At 32.7% G+C, this 23719-nt stretch overlaps 2 protein-coding genes across 10 annotated transcripts; one reads left to right on the top strand and one right to left on the bottom strand.

Annotated features, from left to right (window-relative positions):
* Positions 1-118: 118 nt before the first annotated feature.
* Positions 119-15990, bottom strand: LOC144848686 (glutathione S-transferase-like). 5 transcript variants are annotated; one of them, XM_078705527.1, is made up of 9 exons: positions 15978-15990; positions 8223-8269; positions 6804-6836; positions 6454-6554; positions 6084-6171; positions 5641-5744; positions 5469-5525; positions 4964-5020; positions 4023-4550 (listed from the first exon to the last, which is right to left on the bottom strand). In XM_078705527.1, coding segments are annotated over exons 2-9 (630 nt in total). In that variant the 5' UTR covers positions 8224-8269; positions 15978-15990; the 3' UTR covers positions 4023-4361. The 5 variants fall into 5 exon arrangements, with proteins under 5 accessions (XP_078561655.1, XP_078561656.1, XP_078561657.1 ...); XM_078705529.1 differs by lacking the exons at positions 4023-4550; positions 4964-5020; positions 15978-15990 and adding exons at positions 119-643; positions 793-849 and having other exon boundaries at positions 8223-8346; XM_078705530.1 differs by lacking the exons at positions 4023-4550; positions 4964-5020; positions 5469-5525; ... (4 more) ...; positions 8223-8269; positions 15978-15990 and adding exons at positions 119-643; positions 793-849; positions 1561-1617; ... (3 more) ...; positions 3156-3188; positions 3474-3575.
* Positions 9581-23180, top strand: LOC144848684 (nucleosome assembly protein 1-like 1). Of its 5 annotated transcripts, none has more exons than XR_013613907.1 (15): positions 9581-9627; positions 10702-10741; positions 12957-13066; positions 13496-13580; positions 14061-14202; positions 14414-14542; positions 15161-15203; positions 15453-15595; positions 15893-16032; positions 16496-16664; positions 17089-17202; positions 17443-17463; positions 17708-17755; positions 20006-21185; positions 21381-23180. XR_013613907.1 is itself a non-coding variant. In XM_078705525.1 (14 exons), exons 2-14 carry the CDS (start codon positions 10725-10727, stop codon positions 20036-20038), a joined length of 1170 nt encoding a protein of 389 aa, XP_078561651.1. In that variant the 5' UTR covers positions 9581-9627; positions 10702-10724; the 3' UTR covers positions 20039-23180. The 5 variants fall into 5 exon arrangements, 3 of the variants coding, with proteins under 3 accessions (XP_078561651.1, XP_078561649.1, XP_078561650.1); XR_013613906.1 differs by having other exon boundaries at positions 21323-23180; XM_078705525.1 differs by having other exon boundaries at positions 14414-14518; positions 20006-23180.
* Positions 23181-23719: the final 539 nt, after the last annotated feature.

Below are 23719 nucleotides of genomic sequence, written 5' to 3'. Positions count from 1 at the left end.
GTAACCAATTATAATTAAGTGATTTACAAGTGACACATGTACTAAAAAATAAATAGAAGAAAAGAAAACAGATTAAAAGACTCGATTAAATAATTAATAACCACACATCAAAACAATATTTCATAATATACTGTAACCAAAAGGATTTATTTCATATAAAATATATGAACATGGTTAGTCATTACTAATCGTTATCAAAGTGCATTCTCTTTTGTTTAGTTATCAAAGGTTATATTGCATTGTCGAATTACTGCACCAAATTATTTTCCTTAAAAAATATATCTTTTTCATCACAGAATCAATACAAAAATAACTTGTTTATTTACAACAGATTTAACACAATTTTTTAATTATTTATTAACAAAATTAATATTTTACCTGTTATCAGGCTTATTTTATTTATTATTTTTTTAGTTTGCATTTATATATTAAAATATCTAAATTATTAAACAGATTATTGTTTTCCATTTCCATTAACTTTCAGCTGTTTGTAATCCTCGGACGCCTGGCGCGCTGCGATCTTCGGACGTGCAGACATACGTTGATGGTACGCCTTCAGAGCAGGCACGTTGTCTAATAAAGTGGGCGACAAAATCAAGAAAACATCGAGTAGGTTGTAGAAATTAAAATCCGTAAAAGAAATCTACATAAAAAGAGAAAATATAAATTAGCATAAATAATTTTTCTTTTCTCTATTCACAAATTTGGTCCTAGTCTTAACACTGCAATCTTTCTCATAAAAAAATAAACAACCAGATGAATGTTATATATTTTATTTTTAAATAAACACACCTGTTGTCCTGCAGCAAATCCACCATCAGCACCCCCATTGTTAGCTTTCATCAGGCTCTGAAAAATTAAAAAAGAATTTTAATTTTAGAACTAATTTAAGTTTTAAATGTCATTTGTATGCAGGGAATGATAATGTTTTATTTTTGTCTTTCCTAAAGAGCATGAACATGTAAAGAAAATAAATCAGTGAAACGTTTCATGTAAAATGCTTATTGAGACAAGCTCCACCTAGCTTTAGCATGGTATGAACATGGAGCTATAAAATTAGATCTAATTTTATAGCTCCATGGTATGAACATGGTAAGGGAAAAAAACCCAAAAAAAACACTAGACAATTTTAGATTTATATACCGTAACCATATTACCATTTGTCAATGTTATTTATTTTCTTTGTTGACAATTAATGAAATACTCGGCCAATAGAATTCCACACCAGTTCAAGAATTACTAATCATAGCCAAAACACAATACAAAACTACAGTATCTTTCCCAACCCCAAATTCTAGTAGATCGCAAGTTATTGCTAATCAATTTCTTTTAATAAATACATTTCCTGAATACTTGTAGTTCATACACCTGCCTTGTGTACCACTCCTCTAATTTGTGTACCCCTCCCCTGACTTGTATACCTCTCCTTTGACTTTGTACCCCTTCTCAAGGTGTATACCCCTTCCATGACTTGTGTTACTCTCCCATGACTTGTGTTACCCTCCCATGACTGTGTTACCCTCCCATGACTCTCATAGATACAAAACGTGAATCCTTTACCTCAAGGAGTTCCAGTTGAGGAGGTACCACTTTATGTACAAAGTCATCTTTTCCATCCTGTAAAAGAAAAAAAAAAACAATAACATGTAATGTATTAATGCTTGACAAATGCCTTGGAAATATTCAAATTGAATATTGGTAACTTGTTTAAATTGTTAAATATGCAGTTTTGTATCCTTATCCGAGAACACTTGATAAATCACCAGAACTAACACTGTATGGTCAAGGAGAACTGTGCCGTTTGTATGAAATTTCTAACGCCACATTGTTTGACATTTTACATTATGAGGGGTCCATAAAAAAGTATTACTTACTGTAATTAATAACTTACATAGTTCTTGTAAATCATGTTAGTGTATGCCCTCCTAAGATCTTCAACACCATCATTGAACATGTCAATCTTCAAGGCTTCCAAGTCATTGTTACCATACAGACCTGGTAAAAACATCATACAACAAATACAGTAATAAAATGTATATTGGGGAGAGAAACGAAACAGTACAGGTAAGAGTAAACTCTTACCCTTGTTTAGGTACGACCTATGCACAGGTCAAAGTTCAGAAATGAAAGTGGTAGAAACTTACTATGTTTCCTAGCAAGATATCTCAATATAGTATTTGACTGAACAATGGTTAAATCTCCATCATATAATGCAGGACACTGTCGAAACGGCTGCAAAAATGTCAATAATACAAATCTTAAATATTTTAAGCACTAAAAATGTTTACATCCACAAACACACATTAAGCTACGATCCAAAACAATGGTTTTCAAAATTATGTTTGAATTGAATGAGTTTTTATGAGTTCAAAGATTGACTGCTGCATTCAACAAAGCAAGGCTTTTATATTGGGAATCTCACAAGACAAAACAACAACCTCTAAAAGTGAAAGTTTTTATAGCATGGTATTTGGAGAGGGGGACAATTTTATTTTGGGATGGTAGACAAAGGACGAACGTTAAACCAGGCTAATAATATAGTCATGTTATTTATACACACATGCGCTTTTGTACAAATAACCTTTGTCAACCATTCATCCCTATTAAATAATGGGGGATGTCGAGCCAGACATTATGGAGTAATTAATGGTTAATTGGCATATTATTATAACTTTGGTGTAGACCATCGTCAACTGATATACCTACCAATGTTGGTTTGATTGGTGCAAAGTCTGGATAAGATACCATGTGATCTTCAAAGTCTATACCACTGTCCAGTAAAAGTAATCTGATTGGCTCTGCATAGCCTAAATGATTGAAAAACTAAAAATATTTATTAACATGTACAAGCTTGAACTTATATGTACTATTTAGTATCCCATCATAAGTTTGAAGATTTCTAAAGAGGGGTAAAAAGTGGAAAAGGATCCAGAATGGATTCTACTCCTACATACTTTATGTGTAGTGCATGCACAAAATAATGTGTGAATCCATCATGGGAGGGCGCTTATAAAGTGTTTAAAATGATTGCATTTGTTTTCAATTCACATATGATTACATGCAATGATCTGATGTTTGCGAGTTCTAAAATATTACACATTTGAAATTGTGAAACGTTAAAAAAAATGATAAAAAAGTGATAATTTATCCCTTACCTTGGAATGTAAGGTAAGTCAACTTATAACCCACTGAAAAAAAAAGATTACATTATAATATAAATAATTTTACTCAAAATATATATATATTAATTGGATTGATCACTCTTCCCTGCTACTACTAGGCTAGCATAGGCTTCAGACCATTGTCTTCCTAACTAGTGAGAACAGGTTACTGGTGATGCACGGCCACTCTCTCTGTGGCTAGACTAGCTAGGCCTAGTTTAGAATCATACATAAGAGATCACTGTAAAAGACTTATTGCCTAATTCCAAACACTTATTAACGTATTAATGTATATTCAATTCGCCGCTTTACTTGTTTGTGTTGCATTTCATCAAAGAATCCTGTTATTTAACTTCTTTTTTTCACAACACACTCTCTGTGACACAACGTGCAGCATGTATTTGCGTGTGCAATGATATGATGCAGCACTGACGAAAAGAAGGACCTGGGGATTATTGCGTAATAAATGGTCACTCATGCACTATTCATGAACTTGCCTAACAATTCTTTGGGGGAAAAAAAGGCCTATCTACTGGTTATCTTCACAGTCCTGTCAATACCCAAACATTCCATCCAAACATTACTATACAAACCAGGAGCGGTTCCAGGATTTTTTTAATGGGAGCACATTGAAACATATTAATTAATAATAGGCCTAGTCTGGCAAAAATATAAAAAGTGTAGTTCATATTTAATTTCAGACAGTCAAAAGGGAGTGTGTGCCCCTGATTTACTTCTGTTTGGACCCGCCCCTAACAGACTTTTACAAAGAAAGGCAACCAAAAATCAAACATCAACACCACCTGCAACTATAAGCTATCTAGTGATTTATAACACAAAATATAATAGAAAAACAAATCATTAAAATGATAAAACAAGGTTTAACTTTAATACTTCATTTGCTCACTATTACATGATTAAACAATTATAATACTTGATTGTTTATCGAGGATACTCAAAAGACAAATTTGCACTGTTGCATCAACATTACTGATTGTTTTCATCAGTTACTGCAATATTGAAGGTTGTCATGTCAGCCAGTGCATCTAATGCAATAGAATAGTCTATTTAAATCAAGACAAACAAAAATTACAACTATTGAATTTTTATGATATTAATACTGGTTATTCAATTTATTACATAATTATTAATAAAAAAAAAACATCTCAGATCTAATTTGGTCTAGATTCAATCTCTATTTTATTGTTTTCCATTTCCATTAACTTTCAGCTGTTTGTAAGCCTCGGTCGCCTGGCGTGCTGCGATCTTCGGACGAGCGGACATACGTTGATGGTACGCCTTCAGAGCAGGCACTTTGTCTAATAAAGTGGGCGACAAAATCAGGAAGACGTCAAGTAGGTTGTAGAAATTGAAATCAGTGAAAGAAATCTATAAAAAAGAGAGAAAATTATATTAGAGTTTAAAGATTTGGTGCTATGAAGCTGGTATGGTAAGACCGGTTCAAGCCTGGGTTCAAATCATACCCAACTCCATGGTTTTTCTCAGCAAAGCACAACCACAATCAAGCATAATATTATATACTTTGTTTATGGTAGCATTGTACGTATTTTCTGCCTGTCATGGAATTTCCATTTACTGAAATATACTTTACTCTTCTATTGAGGTTAATGTAGCGTGGTCATTGGTTAATCGTCTCTTGTACAAACACTGTAGGCATGCTTTGTACCTTCAACATTGTATAGTGTATGATTATGCATATGATATTAATATATGGAATTGTTTTTTCAATTGATGAATAAATGAATAAAATACATATATTTGTTTAAATATAGAAACAATACCTGTTTTCCTGCAGCAAATCCACCATCAGCACCACCATTGTTAGCTTTCATCAGGCTCTGAAAAATTATGATAATAATTTGATGATAATTTTGTAATTCATGAAGTGTACAACATATTTCATCTAAATATAGTGGTGACTGGTTATTTATTAATGCTCAAATTAGAAAATAGGAACAAACTACTTTGGAAAGAACAAGTTTAAAAGGAGGTACAGTAACTCTACTTTTCTCCCCATCTTTTCTTTGATCTAATGAGTAGAAACATAACAGAGAAGTTGAGAGACTGTCATTCTAAAAAGTTTCAGCAGTAATTACTTGACTGTATGTATTCAGTTTATATTAAATAGTAATTTGATAACTTTGTCCAATCTTACAAAGTAGGGTTTCATTGGGATGTAAAATGATAGTTGCAGAGGATAAGAGATGTTCATACAGCTAGTGACAATATTTGTGTGCCACTGACAATAGGCCAATACCCCATGAAAAGAACATTTGAATCATTTACCTCTAGTAGTTCCAGTTGAGGAGGGGCAGATTTATTCACAAAATCATCTTTGCCATCCTGTTAAAAAGATGAATTTTTAAAATTATATTACGACTTTCTCAATATGATTTGATCACATTCACATTATACTCTGCTTAATGAATCATAAGGAAAATATCACTTGTTTACTTACATAGTTTCTGTAAATCATGTTAGTGTAAGCTACCCTCAGATCTTCAACTCCATCATTGAACATGTCAATCTTCAAGGCTTCCAAGTCATTGTTACCATACAGACCTGGTATAAATGTCATACAAGAATACAGTAATAAATTGTATAATTGGGGAGAGAAACAGTCATTGTTACCATAAAGACCTGGTAAATGATGTTATAAAGAGCAATTTTTAAAAATAAATTACAAAATAAAGTTCTATTTATAATTTACAGTCAAAACTTCCAATATGTCAGTATTTCAATATTTTTGTAACATTCAGTAACATTTTGGACCTCAAGAAGTCTTGATTTAGGGATTATTTCCAGTTTTCAATGTCCAGATAGGGAGCATTGACTGTACATACATAGGTATATGACACATGCAGGAGTTCAGGTCAAGGTTCAGGATGTGTAGAAACTTACTATGTTTCCTAGCAAGATATCTCAATATAGTATTTGACTGAACAATGGTTAAGTCTCCATCATAAAATGCAGGGCACTGTCGAAACGGCTGCAAAAAAAATAATAAAGATGATTTAAATAAACTTTAAAAAAACAAAACTAGTTCTGTTCGAAGACGGTCTACCTTAAAGATTTATATATCTGCTTCTATGGTTCTCCATAACATTAAATTGTTGACCCCTAACATTTTGAGATTGTTTGAATATAACCAATGCTTTCGAGACAGTAGACAACAGTCCAAACATAGTGGATCTGCTCCTGTACTGTATCTATATAACTTGGTGTGTACCGCAAACATGTTATTTGTAAAATGTAACACTCAGATACCTACCAATGTTGGTTTGATTGGTGCAAAGTCTGGATAGGATACCATGTGATCTTCAAAGTCAATACCACTGTCCAGTAAAAGTAATCTGATTGGCTCTGCACGGCCTAAGTAGATATTTTAGATTTGTGTGTTTACTGATTAAGCCCATTTTTTTTTTTTTATTCAAAATGGTTGGTCTAGGGTTTTGTTAAAATATAATAATACTGTAGGAAGAGAATGAAAATATTGCCAGACTAATGAATGATAATCTCGTTTTGCTATGGGGTCGAAATTAGTGTATCCCAGACCTGGTATTATGTTTTATGTAAATACTGTATGTAAATAAAAGTTTAAAAATATAACTAAAATCTTACCATGGATTTGAAAGTATGTCAATTTATAACCCACTGAAAAAAAAAAAAATGATTAATAATAATATTACTGTATTATTATCAAGTGAATGAGTGAGCCATACAAGCCATAGTATCGGCAATGGTTCAAGGCTCACTCACTCCATGGTTCTGGTGGTAGAACTAATCTTCTGAATCTGAGAATAGGACTATAAACTGTAGGTCCAGTGTATACAAAATGCTTGTTAAGATAGTAAAAAAAAACTAGTACATTACCAATTTACACACAATGTTGAGAGAACATCTTACTTGGCAACACTGATATAATTTAAAACTTAGGGAAGAAGTACGTACAGTAGGATGATTGAAGCAGTATTGATGGATAATTGTATTGGAAAAATTTTTAATTTGTTGAAAATACTGTATATAATTTTTGTAATATACTGTATAAAAAATATAAAATAAAAAATTATATAATAAATATATGCCCACCCTTATTCCAATTCCCCAACGTCGTAATTTCTCAACATTGGCATGACATGCATTTTGCTGAAAGGAACATAGAATTTGAACACTGGATAAAAGGGTACAGTCTAGTGACTACTGGAATTTGAACGCACTCAAGTGTTTATTCTTGAATCGATCAATCATTTTAATTCAAAGAGAACAGGAACAATAAGAAAGCAGAAAATACATAGTTTAAACAAACATAACTAAATCAATTCAGGATGCCATAAAGTTGGCTTTCATAGGCTAATTCAATACACAATGTTTGCGCTACAAAAAACATGTTGGAAAGCAGATAGCACATTCATGAGATTTCCAGACACTATATTATTATCATTTCAAAAACAATTCAAGTCCCTGGTTGCGGGTGGGTGCGTCTAGACCTATGTTTTGTGTTATTAATTAGTATTATTGTATGTAAAACAAATTGCACAGCGTAATTTGAAATTGCGCAAGGAGATCCCAACGCATTTTCCAATTGTGCAAGTTTCTTATTCTTTTTAAGAAAAAATGAAAGTAACACATCTGGAAAGTATAGTCTATATCGTGCCCTAGCCGGAAGTACTGTTCCGGGAGTACTGTACCACAATGACCACCTGTACTGTCCTGTATAGCCTAGCCTACTATCTACTAGAGTAGCTTATAATAAATAGGCATATAGGCCTATTAGTAGTAGGCTACTAGGCCTAGCCTTACTTAGGCCTAGTCTTACTTAGGCCCACCGTCTAGTACTAGTAGGCCAGTCACAAGCAAACTCCTACCTTTTCCAATAATGATGATGATCATGGCCATGGCCTAGCTTATCCAACCATGGAGGTTATTTTATACCTTCATGATCCAACTAGCTAGGGTATATTATATAGCCTATAATCGAACCTATGTCACTAGGTGCTTATATTTAATAAGAATATTTAATAATTGAATCCATAGGCCTACTTTTTGTTGCTTAATCAATGGTGGTCGTGGAGAGGGATCAAATCAACCTTCTGAGTGTGCCGACGATGAGAAAAGAGGACCTGGGAATTTATGCAGACTTTTTTGGCCATGTGTTGTTGTGTGTGGTGGCGTGTTAGTCGCGTCTTCGTGAAGGAGGTAGAGGGCGGGCGTTAAAGATATAAAATGTAAAACCAACCATAGTCAATATTTACTTTCTATTGACTATGAACCAACAACCAAAGAAGAATACGATGTATGTAATAAACCAACTACGTACTCAAAACTCAAACCCATGTATCATATTCATTCATCTTTTTATTTCGGAATACCATGGTGACATAATATATCCATAGCAAAAGAGATAAAAAAATCTTAATCTAAGAGCTCATAGAACAAAAAAAAAAAAATATATATATAATAAAGTCAATGCAACAAGGTTCCATTGTATGTGCATTTGACACATCAAGAACGTGCCATGGCCATGATCCGAATTACTATTTAATTTGCATTCACACGATTTTTTAAATTTGTGAATAAATAAATAAATAAACAATACAACGATCGAGTAATCGGTATAATAATAATGACAACAGTTTAACATAAAATATAATAAAAAATAATAAAAACAAATCATATGAGCATGCATGTGTGTACTTGATCATTTTGTATCAAATAAAAACAAGTTTGTAGGCCTAGATAGAACATAATAAAATAAAATAATATTACAAGCATTTTTGTTCAAATGAACGTTGTGAATTGTTATCAATAATATTAAACAATATTGTAAAAATGATTGTAATTAATAAGCGACATCTGATCTATCGTATTTATTCCAATAATCCTCCATTTGAATAACTCCCCCACCTTCAATTAACCTCACCATCGAGCTATCCCCCCCCCCCCCCCCCCGTGTATTTTCGAATAGACTCCCCCGTCACACATGCATACTACAAATATTAATAATTACAACACATTTCAATTTATTGTTCTCTACAATTTACAAAGCATTTTTATATATTTACATATACATTTGTGTATTTTATCCGTTTTTTGATATTAATTGTGTTGCACTGTTGAGGGTATTTATTTTATTATGTGTTACCAAATTATAGGTCTACACACAAAAAATAAACGCCTCCGCCGAAAAAACGCCCTCCTAAAATCGGTTCTGAACAAGTAACGAATAAATACGGTATCGCAATTAATTGATATTTATTAAATTAATTTTGGGTTAACCTATACAGTCATGATAAAAAAAAAATATTTTCGCGCCACTTGTACCAATTAAACTGAGCACTTTGATTGGCCAAACCGTTACAATGACGTAACCGTACGTCACACACTGACCAATCATTCTCTGTCTATGTTCCCCGCCATATTGCAGCGTGGTGTATGTTGGAAGAATGTAAGTACCGATAAACGAAAACGTAATCGTCATTAAAATGTGATGAAAATGTATTTTGATAATTTTGTAAAATGTTGTTAATAATATAACATGTAGTAAAAAGTATTATTAATTAAGGGATATTTAAAACGATAAATTTCATCGTTCTAAGCTCGAATATTTTTATTGTTCTGCTCGGTATCCGGTGAAGAAGTCCACCGTGCGTGTTGATGCACTAGCCGCACACATCGATTGCTCTTGCACGTCTTGTTGCAGGTTGAGATGATTTAAAACAAAACGTAGCGGCCTAGGCCTAGCCTATTATTAGGTACGGCTCCCACTTACTTAATAGTAAGCTAGGCTTTCAGCTTAAAATAGGATCGAGCATTGTCATAATTCTTAATCAGAGTTTAGTTTGCTAGCTAGGCCAACCAGCCAAAGCAGTGGTAAAATCGGATACCGTAAAATCAAGTAATATTAAAAATTACAGTATCCGCGCCCCCCCCCCCCCCCCTTCCCCCACCAAAAAAAAAACAAACCCCATTACATAATGGACTAATGAATGACCATGAAACGCCCTGTTTCCAGAGTAAATACATTATTTTGAGTATCAAAACGTTTTTCATGTCGTGTCAAGCAACTATAAACGTAAGTTGGAAAATTTAGGAAATTTATTCACCCGCCCAAGTCTATATAATGCTAACGTTGACCGATAATTCCTTATAGTTATACTAGGCCTAGCTAGTGCAATACCAAATGTTTTAACTTTTTGGAGTTTTTGTCTATTTTTACCATCTAAATTCTCTACTCTCTCTCTACTGAACAATACTTTTGTAGCATCAGGTTTAAAACGAATTTTACCTTTGTATTTCCAAAAGTGACAAATGTATCTTGTTTTTTTGCCAAGTACCCAGAAGGAGCTTAGATCAGCATTCCCTTCTGCAAACCTTACGCAACAACGCTAAAACTTTATCAATTTTCTACATTTTTTAAGCTGCCCTGTGGCCCTTCAAAAATGTTTGCGGAATTTCTGTTTACAGTAGATAATGCCATTTTTCCAATGTACTTGATCATAATTATTGATTTAAATTTCAGAGATACACAAGACTGTCTTTACAATGGCAGAAAACAATCAGTAAGTATGCCTTGTCTTTTTAAAATGGTAGGTGTGCTACAAATTGCACTCCTCAATACATTCAGGGGTGCTGTAGGTGTGCTGTTTGTATTTTGTTGTAAGTTTACCAAATTTAAGTGTGTTGTAAATCACACTCCTCAAGGGCAGTTTAGGAGTGTGTTAGGTGAGTGATCGCACTCGCTCACCTCAAAAGAAAAGGCCTGCTACAGTATATTGCTAAACAGATAAATAGTGGGGGTTCTGATGTATTGTCACCCAAAATTGAAGTTATTTTGTCCCTCCTTTTTGGTTAAAATTAACATTTATTTTGTCTTTTTAGAAAAGTGAAATAACAATTTTTTTTCACAGAAGTGAATAACTTTATTGAAATTGAAAAATGGCTTATTTATGAAGTCTGATTTTATTAATTTTCATTTTTAAAGTTTTGGATGACAGTATACAGTATCTTTAACAGTAGAACAATTCTGCATTGTAAACATTTCATTTTCTAGAAGTCCTAATTAATAAGTTAATACTTTGTTAATCCTTTATTGAAGTATTAAGTGGGACTAACTAATCTAGAATTGTAGCATAGTTTAAATTTGATTGCTTAAACACACATTTGCAACCCTGGACATTCAGCTCACCAATTTGATGACTATTTTGCCAAGGCGAATCATCCCAAGACTGCATTTTTTACTGACCTCGCCAAAAGCTGATTATAACAAACTGAGCTACTGTAGGCCTAGACATTTATTTTTTATATAACAATTTACTATCTTTAATAAACAAATGTAAAAATATGGTCTCATCGATATAGGTTAATTATTGTCTAACAAACAGTAGTAGTACTGTACTTCACTATAAGACCAGCTGCCACTTAATTAAAGAGCCTGTTTAATTTGTCTGCTGGGTGTTTTTTTTTCTATGTTTGATCTATGCAGACTATTTACTGTAAAAAATCTAAACAGTGTGTCTAAATAGTTTTGCTAATTATATAAAATATAACTAATAATATTAAGTATGGTTTTAGGATGGAAAACAGGAAAATATTTATTTTGAATATTAAAATGAAGGTCAAGGGGCAATTATTATTTTTGTAAATTTTTTTTCTCAAATTTAAATGGATATATAAATATATACACATACTTAAACCGCGCCCACAGTGACCCCTTTCCTTCGACCGATCCCCATTTTATTCCCCTGTAAAAAATATGCATGTTTTAAATTTTTTACTGTCTGTACTATTAATCTACATTGGTAAACATGCACAGTTGCTGATTATTCCATATTTGTCGAGTTAATATTCTAGGCTATTTATTATTTATAACCAAAATCTTTAAAGAAGGAGCATTTTGTGTAGAGAGTGAGATTTGTTTAAAAAAAAATATTATGAAAGCAATCTGAATAATATATATAATGCATGACCATCATCAGTCATTTCAATATCTCAAATATGTCTCAGATCTACTGTTAAATTACTAAAACCATGGCTTTTTTACTGTAGTATGCCAAGCATGAATTTAAGAAACATTATGCACGGCATGCAGCCAGTGAGTGAATAACAATTGCTAGCCGTTGCTAGATTCTTGATAATTTGTCTGTGAATGGGAAGATTAATTTGGGTTAGCCATAAATTACAGGCAGCTCACACGAGAGTATGACATCCTTGTGTCGTGGTCTTGCCACTTGTGTCATAGTACACTGTAGTAAGTCATGTGGAATAAATTATCTCGGCTTGTTTTTGTCTACTATAAATAATTTCAGGCAAAATGTGTTATTGTATCAAGCATATTATTAAATAGAGATATCATTAAATAATGTTAAATTTAGTGATGTTCCTTTAATTTCCCATAATAATTGTAATAATTATTAGTATTATTATTTTTTATTTTAATATTTAGTTTATCTTTTTAATAAAATTAAAAACAAAAACAAAATAAACAAACAGTACAGTATGTCCTTTGATAGTTGATGATTGATATTGGCCTTTGAATAGAGTGATTATAATCTTTCTCTCCACCATTTTATTTGGTGTTTTTTTTACAAGATTAATCTTTTAATGGTACGTTAATTTGTAATCTGTTTTTCTATGAAAGATGCATTTTTTCTAAATATTTTTTTTTAATTCAGGCTAATAACTATACTGTGTTTTGTTCATGTTTATTGCTTATTGATCAATATACAGTGAGTATTGATCAGTACAGATATTATATTTGTAATTTTCCTCCTCTAGGGCCAGTGATGCTGTAGCGAACATGGAAGCAGGACCAGGGGGAGATTCAATGGATGATGTAGAGGAGGTGGAAGAAATACAGGGAAATGTTACAGATGATAAGGTTAACCGTAAGTCTAACCCATTAAAAAACATACAGTATCTTGCTCAACCCTGCACCACTACCCCACCATGTCCAGTGCGCTTCCCAGGCCTTTGATGCATCACAGTATGGCGACACTCGAGACAACTTGACACATACAACCTGATGTTATTGCCTATATTTGCACTAGGCTAATTTGTTCATCGAATCCACCATTTCATAAATCAACAAAAATCATTCGAAGAGTAAATAACTGCATGTCTGCAGAGGTTTTTGAGAAGCGGAAATATCTTAAGAGTTTTGGCGGAGGGAGAGAGGTAAAGTAGCTGTTGTGCGGAAAAAAATAAGTTGGTTTTGAGAGTGTTCTGTATTTTAAGTCTTGAACTGTATTTGTTTTTATGTTAAATTATTCATTACAGTACTGGTATCTAATTATTTTACAATTTGTATATTGCAGTTGTTTTACAGAACCCCCAGGTGTTGGCATCACTACAACATCAATTAGACAGTCTTGTTGGTCAGCGAAGTGGCTATATTGAAAGGTCAGTATCACTGCAATGGGCTATTTTGCAATAAATATTCATGATATGTGTTTAATTGATGACAAATATGTATTAATTGGATAGCTTTCTTTAGAGAAAACAAAACAGTATTAATTAAGTTTCAACAGTTGATATGGTTTTTGATTAAAGATATAATAGTCCCCCTGATAAATAATTTCTTAATCAAGCATTTTAGTGTTACATAATATTTATACATTTTGACCAAAATAATACCATTGGTATTATTAGTTTAAAGGCCCAGAGCATATTACCCAAAAGTCCAGTTTATGATCAATGTAAGCATTTAAATACTTTGTACTTTTGATAAGCAATATCATTATTTTTTTTTTTCATCTTAATAACTTGAATAAAACTGCAAACTGGCCTATTGAAAATCTTGTTTTGAATTTATGTATTGGTAACAACATATCTTTTTTTGCAAATTATTTTTAATGATTTGAATAATTGTTTTTCATTTAGTTTACCAAAAGTTGTGAAGCGTCGAATCAAAGCCTTGAAAAAGCTACAGCTAAACCACACAAAATTAGAAGCAAAGTTCTATGAGGAGGTCCATCAATTGGAGTGCAAATATGCTAAACTTTATGAAAATCTTTATGATAAGGTATGCTGTTCAATATTTATGTTTGTGTTTATGCATGACTTTATTTAAAAGTAGTCAAACGCATGTTTAGTAAAAACTATTTGGAGCTATAGCCAATCCATGGAGCGAGTGAGCCTCGAACCCTTGCCGATGTTATGGCTATGGATTACGGTTCCACTGTCTTAACCGCTCGGCCACTCACTCTGTTATAAAACCAATTTTTTTTTTTCAGAGGAAAGATATAGTTACAGCACATATAGAGCCGACGGATTCCGACTGTGAATGGGAGAGCAGCGATGACGAAGAAGAGGAGGAAGAGGGGGATAACAAGCTTGCTGTAAGTGAGCCAAAAGGGTCTGTTGTAAGTTAAATTTGGGGTTTGTATCAATTCATCTTCACCATCGTGTCCATACCACCATTGCTACTGTCTTTGATGGGTAACTAACATTTTAATTCAATTGTCTATGATGTTAGTATATGGTGTTGTTTCCATCTGTGACTAGTAATTGTCTGAATAGGGATTGTATCAGGCGGCGATATTTACGACCCGACCGTCTGTGTACTTCGTGGTAGGGTCACAAAAATACCTCAATAGATATTTGTGGAATTTGGTCCGTTTATTTGTAACCTTCCATATTAATTAAATGATATTTTATTAATAGTTATAATTTGTGTTTGATGTTTAATATTTTATATGTGTTAATATGTAAAAAGACTCGTTTTGACAAAATTGTTTCACTTCCGCGGTATTTTTTCTATATTGTATATATATGTATTGATTATTTGTGACAAACAAGAACTTTTGATTAGAAACGGATCTCTTTAATACTACGTTTTCTAATTCCTAACCATACAGAGACATTTGACAGTTTTTCATATGTATTGCCCACTCTGTATTGTACCAAATATGCTCCTAAAGGTGAACATAAAACCATGTGTTTTAAATTCCTAAATGACATGTTTGTTTACTTTATTACAGGATGAACTGAAGGAGAAAGCCCAAATAGAAGATAAAGAAGAGGGTTAGTTTTTAGAACAAAGGAAAAAAATTAAAACATATCTTTTATTTAAATAAATAACACAATTAACTTTATATAATATCTAATAGAACACAAGATCATTATAGATTGAGTGCAATAGGATGTTCTTGCAGTGTATAATACCTTAAACATAAGAGATTATGATAAATTATTTATTTTTAATGTGGCTCTTTAAGATTGTTGTTACATTGTACAGGTTATTCTATGTATAAACTGTTTGTTTTTTTGCAGAGAACCCATCAGGCATACCAGAGTTTTGGTTAACGATATTAAAGAATGTAGACCTACTGGCAGATATGGTACAAGAACATGATGAACCAATCCTGAAGCATCTTAAAGATGTCAAAGTTCAATACTGCGACAATCCAAATATGGTAATGAATAAACATTATATTAGATATGTGTAGAGTTTGCGAATTTGTTTTTTCTCTTTGTATTTTTATATGGATGAATTATTTTCAAAATAATACACACAAAAGAAAAAAAAACTATTTCCAAAATAAAAGAAATTAAATTGAATTGGCATTTGTCGAATTCTGAAAGTTTAAGTCTAGATTAAGAAAGTGGTTAACCGTTACTGAAAATGTTGTAATGCTGTATGATTTTAATCATCCAGCTCTTCATTCTGTGATTGGTTGATCAGTTGTGTTTTTTTTTTTCTTTTACCACAGGGCTTTACATTAGAATTCCATTTTGAAGAAAATGCATTTTTCACAAATCAAGTTCTTAAGAAACACTATACAATGAAATGTGAACCTGACGAGTCCGATCCATTCAGCTACGAAGGACCAGAAATTATTAGTTCCGTAGGGTAAGTTATTCAATTGCATTCCTTTGTACGCTCACTTCTCTAGATGGTCACCGCTGATGGTTCTTTAATATTGTAATAATGCTTCAGCGTAAATAACTCAACATTAGACATAGAGATTCTTTTCTTCAATTCAATACGAATAGCAAACCAAAGTTTTGGAATGTAATCTGTATTTTTTTATTTTAAACTTGGAAAACTTGTTAACATTTTAACCACATTTTTTAAATTGTTGATGTATTTTTAAATAAATGTTTATAACTTTTGTCTCTGGAAACAAATTTCATATGTTTTAAATATTTTAACATATGACGAAATAAAATGAATCTGTAGTATGCACGTCTAAAAAAATGTGTACCAGAGAATTTTTACTCTGAAAAAAAAAAAAGAAACTTGTCACTTGATTCAAATTTACTAAACTATTTATGATTTCTTTGTTAATTATGTTAATATTATTTCTCTATAGTTGTACTATCGATTGGAAGAAAGGCAAAAATATAACTGTGAGACTCGTCAAGAAGAAACAAAAGCACAAGGGTAAAGGAACAACTCGAGTGGTCACTAAAACTGAGCAAAACGATTCATTTTTCAATTTTTTCAGTCCACCTGCTGTACCAAAAGAAGGTGTGGAAGTGGTGAGTACACAAGTCCAATCTAGGTCATTAATCAAGGCAATGTGAAAGGGGATTTATGTACATAATAGGGAGTTTTCGTTTTGAAACTACATTGGGGACATTGGAACATAATCCTTCCTAAATTGATTCTTTAGCACAGTTTTTTTTTTGTTTTTTTAGGACAGTTTTAGCTTGATTCTAGCAAACAACCAATGACGAAGGTCTTAGTTCGTCGAAAATCCAAAGTTCCCTATTTTCTCTACTTATCCTTTTCTGCAAACCTGTTATGTGTGTACAGAACCCATCAAAATGTGGTGTCTATGTTTCAGCACCTCCTCATAAATTGGCCTACAGCCATATTTTTTTTATTTTTTTTTGGAAATCTAGTGCAGAATCCATTAAATGCTTTGATTCTCAACCTTCTTTCAAATCTCTTTTCTTCCAGGATGAAGAGACCGAATCACTGTTGAGTGCAGATTTTGAGATTGGTCACTTTTTCAAGGAACGTGTTGTCCCACGAGCTGTATTGTACTTCACAGGCGAAGCCATAGAGGATGAAGTAAGATTATTTATGCGTAAATAAAATAAATAAATAAATTTAGCTCATTTTTACACATTCACTGTATGTTTCCAGTTGAGCATAAACAGTACCAAAGTGCGACTTTTATGCTATCCATTTCCATTTGCACATTTATCACCATTTAGAGTGCTGCAATATTGTTTTGGGGCAGGGAGGGAGTTATGCCTGTTATACAATGAATAAAATAATTAAAACATTTTGTGTGGTTTTTTTTTTCAGTTTGAAGAAGAGGAGGAAGAGGTAAATCTATCAAATTGTTCTGTTTAAATAAAAAATATCAGATTTGCATATAATTTAAATAATGGTAATCATATGATGTATAGTTAAAGGTACATTTTGATCAAGGTAGTTGAACTACCTTTTCAGGTTATGAATGGATATAACCTGTATAAAATGCCTTAGCACTTTGTGGATCTATCCACCTGAATGGATAGCTAGCTGCAGTATTGAACATGTTAATACATTATATTTATTTATTGTTTAGGTTAATGAGGAGGAGGAAGATGAAGACAGTGATTATGATCCATCCAAGGTAAGAACACCTGCCATACTGTAGAAGTATCACCAGATGTTTAGAATAGTGTTTAGAAACCAACACTAGATAGTGTCTGTAGCATCTAGATGTAACACTAGATATTTAGAATAGTGTTTAGGAACCAACACTAGATAGTGCCTGTGTAGCATCTAGATGTAACACTAGATATTTAGAATAGTGTTTAGAAACCAACACTAGATAGTCCCTGTGTAGCATCTAGAAACAACACTAGATATTTAGAATAGTGTTTAGAAACCAACACTAGATAGTCCCTGTGTAGCATCTAGAAGCAACACTAGATATTTAGAATAGTGTTTAGAAACCAACACTAGATAGTCCCTGTGTAGCATCTAGATGTAACACTATATATTTAGAGTAGTGTTTAGAAACCAACACCAAATAGTCCCTGTGTAGCATCTAGAAGCAACACTAGATATTTAGAATAGTGTTTAGAAACCAACACTAGATAGTGCCTGTGTAGCATCTAGATGTAACACTATATATTTAGAATAGTGTTTAGAAACCAACACCAAATAGTCCCTGTGTAGCATCTAGAAGACACTAGATATTTAGAATTGTGTTTAGAAACCAACACTAGATAGTCTAGTATTAGGCTACACTATTAGATGTTTAGAGTGATATCTAGAAGCAACACCAGATATTCTTACTCGCATTTAGAAGCAAAACTACATATTCAAATTAGCATTTAGATGCAACACTAAAATTGATACATGGAGTGGTGTCTAGAAGCAACACTGGATATTTAAACTAGTGTCTAGACATACATACATTTATATCGCTAGACTTGTTTATCTACATGGTCTGTGATAACATTATATTTAAAGTATGTTGAGTTCAAGAATAGAAACATAAGGTGTTCGTAAAAGCTACAGCAACTAAATTCAGAAAATGATGTCAGAGTTTCTGTATGCCCATACATTTAATTGTGAAGATTTTAATACAACAACAAAAGAAATTTCAAAAATGACATGGAATGGTATTTTCTATTTTTTATCTCTCTGTACAATTAGGATTTAAACATGGTGTCTCTTTAAACCAATTATTCCCACCAGGTTGTAAAGGGAAGGAGGTATGTTTATCTGTGGCAGATGCACATTGAATTAAATTAACAGAGCTAATGCATATTAGCGACCTACATATATTGTAAACAGTAATTACACTAGTTACATAATTCATGGATAAAAAGTGCAGGTCATGTAGTACATGGAGTAGGCCTTTAAAAACTTAAAACATGAATATTGATAATTTGATTACAAATTCTTCTGTAGCCAATGCTAGCCTTTTAACAGATGTCCAGGAACATAGAGTAAGCAATAGATAGCTAACATTGGGGAATTCTCGTTTATATGTGCATGAAAGGTTAATTTTGATAGGATAGTTCATCTTTTTGTTTCATACATTTATTTTAGAGAAAGAAAAACATATAGTGCATGACATTTTTCATTTTGCATGATATTAGGGAGGTTTCGCAACCTTACGAATACGATAACGAAAACGGATACGTCATACATTTGTGAAATTTTTGAGCTGATCCCCATTTCATATTCGTAAAGCGTATTCGTGTTGACGAATATCACCAGTCATATTCGTAACTACAAAACGAGTATAGTTTTTGATCTATTTTGCACATTTTGCATTTGAATTAGGAATGATTCATGATTATAATATAATTATAGATTTATTGAAAGTAATTTACTAAAGTAATTTACTAAAATGCCAGGTCAATTTAGATAAATAGCAGTTTTTAAAGTCCTCACTCGCTTTGATGTTACGCTAGGCCTAGGCAGCCAAGCACCAAGCAACACGTACCTGCGCTTCGCTCAAATTTACCGCAGTCATATTTTTGACGCGCCTCAATATTTCGTTGCCATGCGAAACTGATTTTTTTATGGCTTACGAAAACGAATACGTGTGCGTGGCGTATCCGTTTTTGTTATCGTATTCGTAAGATTGCGAAACCTCTCTATTATACAGCACATTTCCAATATCATCAGCCATCTAAGTTGGTGGTACTCATTTTCTTCTTTCTTTCCACTGTATAAACCTAAATGGTTAAATCTAATCAATATCATTGTCTGACAGACAATTTGACTATTTATGTGATTTGTTTTTTCAGGTAAATCATTTTTTTTTAATCTAATCAAAGTGAATATTCAACAACAAAAAATGTCTTAAATTAATTTTTCAGGGGTCAATATAATTATAAGTTTTTCTTTTAATCTGTAGGATAACAAACCAAGTGAATGCAAACAGCAATAGATCATCTAAAAGAACCTAAAATTACGCATGTGGTGCGACTTAGACCGTTGCCTTGAATCATCGTCTCCACGGACCCGACGAAGAAATGGTTGCTTTATTTCGCTGGTGTCAAGTATACGTACTGTGCTTCAATGACGGCAGAAAGCTTAAATCTATTCAAAACGTTTAGGAGTTTTGAATTGTGAATAAGTTAAATGTTTTTCTATTCCTACTGTGTCTTACTTTGCAAGCTGACATGATTTAACAATGTACAGTTAACCTTTGAACAAGCAATTATAAATTTGTATTGTTAATCTACACTGTAGTGGTAAACCACTAGGACGCAACACAGGATTATAAGCGCAACGTAAACAATTCGACCTCTCATAAGCGATTGGTTATCAGAACTGTTGCTTGCATTGCGCTTATGTCCTTGTGCTGCGTCCTATTGGGAATACGAACCAGGCTTAATTGTTAACAATAATTCCTTGATTTTTCTATAGTTAGATGCAGCCTGTTTTGCTATGCATGTCCATGGATATCATAATAATAAAGTTAATATGAGTGCTTTGTTGAAGATGTGTTGTTCTTAAAAATGATACCGCACCCCAATGAAAAAAAATTGTACATTGACTTGCTTCTTTAAGTCTTAAAATTATTTCTACAGAATTTATTCTGTTTAGTTCTTTTTAGTTACCCTTGTGTTTTACCATCAACAAAACACAAATAAGTTAACTTGCATTTCATGTTTTATTATCAATGACATACATTGTTTTAGTTGGCAGATCACTAGCTAGTGCAAGATGAGTATAATACATATTCCTGGTATGAGCTTAAATTATGTTCTAGTCCACCTGAACCACCTCACCCAGTGCCATGTTTGTTTAAGGTGCTACTTTATTTTGTTGTTTACTTGTTTTTAAGAACAGTACATCTTGAAAGATATAAAAAGCTACCAATAATAGTCTCTTATGGTTGGTTTTCATAAAGTTTCTATGCTCTGAACTGGGCTGCCTATTTTCACAGTTGTGATCACTGTGTTTGATGTGTTTACAGTGCTGCATGGGTTCACTTTGCTGTCTGTGTTCACAATTCTGCTTGTTTAACTGTATTCACAGTGCTGCCTGTGTTCATAGACAATGCTGCCTGTGTTCTAATGGCTTCATATGTTCTTTGTTAACTGATCTGCCTGTGTTCACAGTGTTGCTTGTGTTAACTGGGCTCTTTGTGTTTACATTGCTGCCTAGCTGTGTTCTCATGACTGCCTGTGTTAACTGGGCTCTTTGTGTTTACATTGCTGCCTAGCTGTGTTCTCAGAATTGCCTGTGTTAACTGGGCTCTTTGTGTTCACATTGCTGCCTAGCTGTGTTCTCAGGACTGCCCGTGTTAACTGGGCTCTTTGTGTTCACATTGCTGCCTAGCTGTGTTCTCAGGACTGCCTGTGTTAACTGGGCTCTTTGTCTTTAGCTGCGTAGCTGTGTTCACATTGCTGCCGAGCTGTGTCAACAGTACTGCCTGTGTTCACAGTGTTTACCTGTGTTCACCCAACATTCAAAATATGTAAATTCAGGCAGGTGTTTCTCAATATTTACATAATGTCGATGGAAAAATGTCTACATAACCATTGTCTTGAAAATGAGTTGAACAGTTCCAGTAAAAGCATAGAAATTTAATTTAAATCTATTTTGGAGTGTAGACAAATTATTTTCAGTGATGAAATGTAAATAACTGTATGTTGAAAAAGGTAGAAACCTCCGTTCACAATTACCACCAGTCAAAAAGTTGTTTAGTTGTTGAAGTGTATTCACATAAATTTGTTGTTGTATTTCTAGTATTTTCTGAATGAAGAGGCATTTAATCTTAAATGTGGTAAACAATATTTTTGTTAATTTAAAAGATTATCTTTAGTTTACTTGTGGCATTTATAAAATATAATATATTATATTATATACCATATCTTAAAAATTAAACGTGTAGTAGGCCTATAAATTGTCTGCCTCTATAAATGTGGCTATATTGTTTGGAGGGAAAACTTTTCCAGGGTTTATATTTTATTTATATTTTGTTCAAATGAAATATTATGTTGAAATTGTATTTAAGTTACTAAACCATTGCTGAAGTGTTATGCTACTTGGTTTTATTTTGTCAGGTAATTTTTATTGTTTCTACTAGCTTATTTAAAAAAAATACAGTTCTGTTACCTGCAGAGTTTAAAATAGATTTTAAATTGAACATTTCAATACAACTGTTAGACAATATCCAGGAGAAATTTCCAGTTGATACTTGTAAATACAGTACCAGTGACCAAATTCCAGTTCAAACCAGTTTTAACTGGAATTTTCTAACTGGTTTGCATAGGAATCAAGACATTAGGTTTTTACTAATTAATACAAAGATAATCTGTATTGATTTTAGCTTTAACAGTGATTCTTCAAAATTAAAACTTTTTCTGCAAATGTTTCTAAATTTAAAATGTACTTTGATGGAATTAATTTGTATTTTGCCAGTAATTGAATAATCGTCTTTGATGTACTCACTGCCATATCATATTTTTGACAGATTTATAATCCTAATAGGTCATTATTCAATTTTGAGTACATATGACGAAAAATGCAAGCCCTTATATAGTCATATTTCTGACCATTTTTGTAAAAAATATGACTATATCTTGGCATTCCTGGTATCATTTGCTAGGATACCATTGTATGTTCTTTTGAGGATAAGTTATTGTGGTGGTTTGTGTTTTTTATATCGCCTACATGTTAGTGTGAAGAGGATAACTGTGAAATCATTAACATTTAGTTATTGTCAAATGAAAAAAAGTTCGTTAGTAGGAACCATTAGCTGTCATTGATGTGAAAAACTCTTCCTATTAATAAGTCCAGGGACGTCGATTTTACAATCATTATCTTATTACAGTGCATTGCTTTCCTACGGACGGGTTCAAACTAGAATAAGGTTTTGCAACCAGTATTCATGTACTTACATGGTATGCGTGCTTTTTGCTAACAATTCAGAATTATTCTAATGTGAACCCAGTCATTATGATTGTGAAACTTTGGCATATACCTGCTCTTTATCTCTGCACCTATCGTCTTGTCTCAAAGCCACTGTCATTTATACACCTAATGTCAAATAGTATATTAAAAGATGAACATGTCAATCTGTTTTATGTTGAGTGTTTTGTTGGCACAGACGATTTGATTATACCACTGTCGAATAAGAACTATAAAATAAGAATAATTGAGTCCTACTTTAAAGGCTAGCTCCGGGTATAAGGTTTACTCGCTCTCTCCGGACTCTAATTATGATTCTCAAAAAATGTATATTTTGCATATTATACACTATATTGGTCTATAGATCTCTGATTGTATAGCCCGTGTCTTAAAGCTGGTTAACTTATGCCATCATAGAGGTTGGTCTTGCCACGTTCTTATACCTGTGTTGGTCTAACTAGTCTAGACCAGAGCCATATATATAAATGGCTCTGGTCTAGACTATACCACACTTTCCTGCAAATTACTGTCGTCTCATTGAGGTGGTACCAGTTATCTTTGGAAGGCTTCCATAGAGATTTCTTACTTGAAGGATTTAGAAGGGGGTTTAACAAGCTTTATACCCAACACCCCCCCCCCCCCATCTCCCCCCTCCCTAACATTTAACAGCCATGTCTTTTTTTATCTTGTATTAAAATAAAATAAT

Source organism: Antedon bifida, chromosome 7, assembly GCF_963402885.1.
Source record: "Antedon bifida chromosome 7, ecAntBifi1.1, whole genome shotgun sequence".
Taxonomy (NCBI): Eukaryota; Metazoa; Echinodermata; class Crinoidea; order Comatulida; family Antedonidae; genus Antedon; species Antedon bifida.
This window is presented reverse-complemented; position numbering and strand designations above follow the sequence as displayed.